The 5,466-nt window shown below is 64.9% G+C and overlaps 1 protein-coding gene across 1 annotated transcript; it reads left to right on the plus strand.

The window, feature by feature from the left end:
- On the plus strand, positions 1 to 3,556 carry LOC136056611 (dnaJ homolog subfamily A member 1-like). Its single transcript, XM_065748896.1, has 8 exons — positions 1 to 118; positions 607 to 749; positions 835 to 1,030; positions 1,749 to 1,853; positions 1,930 to 2,157; positions 2,239 to 2,469; positions 2,676 to 2,776; positions 2,860 to 3,556. The coding sequence occupies exons 1-8, from the start codon at positions 1 to 3 to the stop codon at positions 3,082 to 3,084; spliced, it is 1,347 nt and encodes a 448-aa protein (XP_065604968.1). The 3' UTR covers positions 3,085 to 3,556.
- Positions 3,557 to 5,466: the final 1,910 nt, after the last annotated feature.

The following is a 5,466-nucleotide window of genomic DNA, read 5'->3' on the forward strand; positions in this document are numbered from 1 at the left end:
ATGGGTGCGGCGCATTCGGCGTTGGGGGCGTGTCCGTCGGTGAGACTCCCAGCCAATGGGGCGCGCGGGGGGCGTGGCCGGGCTTCCAGAGAGTTCGGAGACGGGCGGCGGAACAGCGGTGAGTGCGGGGGGGGGGTGTGGGGGGTGCCGCCCCCGGTGCCCCCCGAGTCCCCACCGCCCCCAACCCCCCCCGCGGTCAGCGGTGACCCCGCGGCCCCGCGCTGCCCACCCCCCTCGGCCCGAAGGGGCCTTATCCCCGCGGTGTGAGTCCCCCCCCCCGCAGCGAGAGGGGGCAGCGCGGTGACAGCTGCGGGGCCGCACAGCACAGGAGGGACGGGGACACCCCCACCACGGGGCAGTCCCCCCTCCTTTCTCCCCGATTCCCAATGACCCGGGGGTCAGCGCGGAGCGGGAGGGGTTGAGCAGAGAGATAACCCCCCCTCTCCCCATCCCCCAATAAGCTGGGGCTTTATCGGCGGGCGGCACGCGGAGTGGGGCGGCTGTGGAAGTGGAGAAACTGAGGCACGGGTTGGGGGGGGGCGTGGGGGGAAGGGGAATGGAGACACGGGACGTGGGGATGCAGAGGTGACGTCTCCCCCCTCGCAGCAGCGAGGACGATGGTGAAGGAGACGGGCTACTACGATCTGCTGGGAGTGCGGCCGGGTGCCAGCCTGGATGAGATCAAGCGGGCGTACCGGCGCCTGGCACTGCGCTATCACCCCGACAAGAACCCCAGCGAGGGCGAGCGGGTAGGCACAGCCCCCCACTACCATCCCCCAGCCCCACACCGCCCCTCTGCCCCCACCCTGCTCACCCCGCTCTCTTCCCACCCAGTTTAAGCAGATCTCGCAGGCCTATGAGGTGCTGTCGGATGCCCACAAACGGGCGCTGTACGACCGAGGCGGGGAGCGGGCCATGAAGGAGGGTGGCCTGGGCAGCAGAGGCAGCCCTGGCTTTGGATCCCCCATGGACATCTTTGATCTATTCTTTGGAGGTGGTGTGAGGATGCGTGGTCGGGCGGACCGGCGAGGTATGGGTGCTGGAGACACTGGGAGCTGGCACTGGGGTGACAGCGAGAGCAGAGATGGGATTGGGTTGAGCTGTTGTTGGCTCCAAGGATGGGACAGGGTTGAGCTGCTGGCTCTGAAGACAGTATAAGGTTGACGTGTTGGCTGCGTTGGCTCTGGGGGGATGGGATGGAGTTGACTTGTTGACTCTGGGGACGCCAGCACCCAGTTGGTGGCCCTCGGGCCACCTCGCTCCTCGTGGTACACAGCCCAGCACAGTTCCTTGTCACCCTCATTACTTTCTCCAGCTGCCCCTCTTCAAAGGGCCCTGCCCAGTCCCCCGCTGTCCCCAGGCTGGGGTGAGTCACCTGGTGCTGCCCTCGGCTCCCCACGGCCCTGGGGATGCAGGGCGTGCAGGGCGCTCCGATGACAGCAGGATGCTTTAGGCCTGGGTCATGCAACAGAGGATGGCCCGATGACTTGCCAGAGCACTTCTTGCTGAGGTGGCAGGATTTAATTGCAGGGCAATTAGGAGGTGAAGAAGAGCGTCCTGGCACCTCTGGGTAGGGCTGGTGATGAAGAGCTGTAGCATTGCGAGGGCTGTGGGGCAGGGACGTGGGGCTGCCCTAGGGGTCTGCAGGATCCGAGCTTCCTTCTGCCATGCAACAGCAGAGCAGTGGCTGAAGGTGCAGCCCTTGTTGCACGCATCCGTGTGCTGATCCAGGCTCTCCATCTCTCCAGGGAAGACGGTGGTGCACCAGCTCTCAGTGTCACTGGAAGACCTCTACAACGGCACCACGCGCAAGCTGTCCCTACAGAAGAACATCATCTGCAGGAAATGCGGAGGTGAGGGCCTGGGGGGACCGAGACAGGGGGTCAGCAGCGTGCCCAGCCCTCACCTCCCACCTGCCCTCACCCGCAGGCTGCGGGGTGCGGGAGGGCGCGCAGCGACGGTGCCCGAAGTGCCACGGCTCGGGCATGGAGGTACGCATCCACCAGCTGGGGCCCGGCGTGATCCAGCAGATCCAGACGGTGTGCTCCCAGTGCCAAGGGCAGGGCGAGTGGATCCGGCCCCGTGACTGCTGCCTCACCTGCAACGGCCGCAAGGTCGTGCGGGAGAAAAAAATCCTCAGCGTCCACCTGGATAAAGGTGAGATGGTGGCTGTGCTATATGGGTCGCCCCTGATGCAGCTCCAGAGCTGGGATCTGAGCTGCTGAACTCTCCCTGTAGGTATGAAGGATGGGCAGAAGATCACCTTCCACGAGGAGGGTGACCAGGTGCCCGGGCTGGAGCCTGGGGACATCATCATAGTCCTGGACCAGAAGGAGCACCCGGTGTTCAGGCGGAGTGGTGACGACCTGATTGTCAAGAGGGAGATCAGCCTGGCAGATGCGTTGTGTGGCTGCAGGCAGGTCATCCGCACACTGGACAACAGGACCCTGCTCATCGCCTCGCAGCCAGGTGGGATGGGGACGTGGGGATGCGTGCTCCCATCCTACACTGTCCCTGAGTTGCCCATCTCTACGGGGGGGTGCAGCTTTTCCACTTTTCTTCCTGATCTGCACAAAGTGGGGCAGCTGCACAGTATCCCCAGCAAAAATCTGGGAGCAGCGTTGGGAACACAGCGTGGTGATGCACAGCGTGGTGACGCTCATCCTCTCTCTCAGGTGATGTCATCCGACCCGGAGACCTGAAGTGCGTCCCCAATGAGGGGATGCCTGTCTACAGGAGCCCCTTCCAGAAGGGAAAACTCATCCTCAAGTTCGAGGTGAAGTGTGGGGATGGTGTGGGAGCCAGACCCCGTGTGACTGCCCCGTGCTCGTCTCCACCTCAACCCCTCTGTACCCACAGGTGAAGTTCCCCGAGCCCGGCTGGTTGCCCACGGAGCGCCTGCGCCAGCTCCAGGCCTTCTTCCCACCCCAGGAGGAGGTGATGGCCACTGAGGACACGGAGGAGGTGGAACTCAGTGACTACACATCCCACGGCAGCACGGGTCGGCGGCCGCATGGCGAAGCATACCACGAGGACGACTTCGAGGATGGCACCCGTCAGCACGTGCAGTGCCAGACCTCGTAGCCGAGGCCATTGGGGGCTCATCCCAAGCAGGGGCAGCGGGCAGCGTGGTGGGGAAGGGGCTCGGAGAGCCATTGACCTTCAGGGATGTACATAGGTCACCTTTCCCACAGCACTCGCCCTTCTTTGGGAGCCATCCCTTCTCCCTGCGGCAGTACAGCGCAGCCCTGGACTGATGCTGAGCGGGGGCCATGCTGCCTGCCTCAGTTTCCCCATCTATGATGTGGGGCCACTGTGCCCAGCACCAGGCAGCTCTGAGCATTCCACTCGGAGGAGCTGGGGGTGGGGGGTGGGGAAGGTTCCAGCTCTGCTGCCCTCTACCTGCTCTGCCCTGTGCAGGGCTGAGGACCCCCACCCTGCAGCCCACACCCCATGGGGTGATGCTGCCGCCGGTTCACTTGCTTTGCCCATTTCTTTCCTGCTGGAGCCTGGGTCTGGCCTGGGGAGCGGAGTTTCTCTTTTCTCTTTGCACAGAAGGGGGTAAGGGGGGGGGGACCTGGCCCTTTTTATTTATTTTTTGAATAATTTTAAGGTTGGTTTTTTTTTTTTTTGGAGGGGGAGGGGAGAGTTGGGATGGGGGGTGAGAGGGTGGAGAGGACTTTGTATGTGGCATTAAAAGCAATCCCAACTCCTTCTCGTTGCCGACTCACAGCTGCTCCCCCCCGGGGGCAGCCGCGTGCACCGCCCGCTTTGATCCGCGGGTGTGCCTCAGTTTCCCCAGCCTTGCTCAGCAGGGAGGGGAACCGCGGTCCTGCCTCTGACCCCCGGCAGCCGCTGCTGCCCTCGCAGCCCGGACTGTTCCCCCGCCGCAGGGAAGGGGCCCTTTGAAGCCGCCCAGCGCCGGGGGGGGGCGGACCGGGCAGGGCCTCCCGTTGCCCTGTCATTACCGGGGCAGCAGATGGGGAAACTGAGGCACGCCTTCCCTCCACCCCCATCTCCCTCCCTCCCTCCCACCCACAGGCAGCCGCCAGGGGGCAGCACCTCGCGAGCTGCGCCGTCCCGGAGCCCCATTGCATCCTTGAGCACCCCCTGCCCCACTCGGGGTGGGGGGCATAGACCCCCGGAAACGGTTCCGTGCCCCATTCCCACCTGCATGGGTTGCGGGAGTGAGTAGGGGTCTCCAGGGTGCATTATGGGGCAGAGCCCTCTAAGCAGGTGAAGCCCCCCCCACCCCTCTTTCCCCTTGTCGTGGTTTTATGATGGGGACAACGGGGTCAGCCCATGGGATCCCCAGCATCAAAACTGGAAGAGCGAGAGGGGGAGTTCAACCCCTGCTTTAGACCCCAAGAAGCGTTGGGGGGGGGGGGCAAGCTCTATTTGGGGGAGGGTGGGGGTGACATCGCGTGGGGAGATGACAGTGTATCCCGCAGCTGTCATCTGGAGCCGACGGCATTCGGATACCGCCCTGCTCGCCCGGTTGTGGGCACCACTGTCCCCGGCTGCCCCAGGGACTGCCGTGGGGACGGCTGTGTCACCGCGTCCCAAACAGGGACACCGGGGATGAGGGACCTTGGGCACCTCGTGCTGCCCCTCGGGAAGGGGACCCGATGGGACGTGGAGCCGTGGGGCACGGCTGTGCTGTGTCCTGTGCTGGAGCCCACGGGGCCACGGTGCTCCTTGCACGACGACCGCACCGTGCCCTCCCCGAGTCCCCTGGCACGGCTGCAGTGCACCTAAAATCCCGTTCGTGGGGGCAGGGACAGGAGCCAACGCATCCCAGGACAAAGCCCCACTGCCCCTCCCCTCCCAGCCTCGAGGGAGCCACCTGGAGAGACCTTGGGGACCCCAAATCTAAAAAAATGCATGACAAAAGGCAGGGGGAGAAGGGCCGCAGCCCCGTGTGGGTCACACATTCATCACTCGCAGCACAAAGCGGCTCAGAAGCCCCCAACCCCTCGTGGGGCTTTGTCTGCGGCAGATGAAAGGCGCGGGGCTGAGCGGGGCCCCCTCCCCGACCGGGGGTAGCCCGGGGGTCAGCGGACAGAGGATTAGTGCCGGCTCGGGGGCACCCGCAGCCACCCACGGCGAGCCGGGGTGGGGGGGAACCCCGCAGCCCCCTCTTGGGGAAACCCATCGCCACCCCTTCACTTTCCACTTGTGCACCGCTCTGCATCCTGGGACCCACTCCCAGCAGCACCCCCCTTCCCTTCCTCCCCTCCCAACCCCCCCCAACCCCCCCCCCCCTCAACCCGAGCCCTGCAGAGCCCCGCTCCCCTCTGGTCTTCGCACAATAAACAGAGGCTGAGAGGAGGAATCCGCCTTTGTTTCACTGAGCGGCCGCCATCCAACTCTTAGCGTGGGGTAGCCAACGGCTGGGGCACACCCTTCCCTGTACCATTCCCCCCCCCCCCCCCCCAAATCACCAGCACAAGGAATGGGATGGGA

The sequence above is a fragment of the Cyrtonyx montezumae genome, unplaced genomic scaffold, assembly GCF_038088225.1.
Source record: "Cyrtonyx montezumae isolate F1298 unplaced genomic scaffold, pur_monq_1.0 scaffold_57, whole genome shotgun sequence".
NCBI classification, from domain to species: domain Eukaryota; kingdom Metazoa; phylum Chordata; class Aves; order Galliformes; family Odontophoridae; genus Cyrtonyx; species Cyrtonyx montezumae.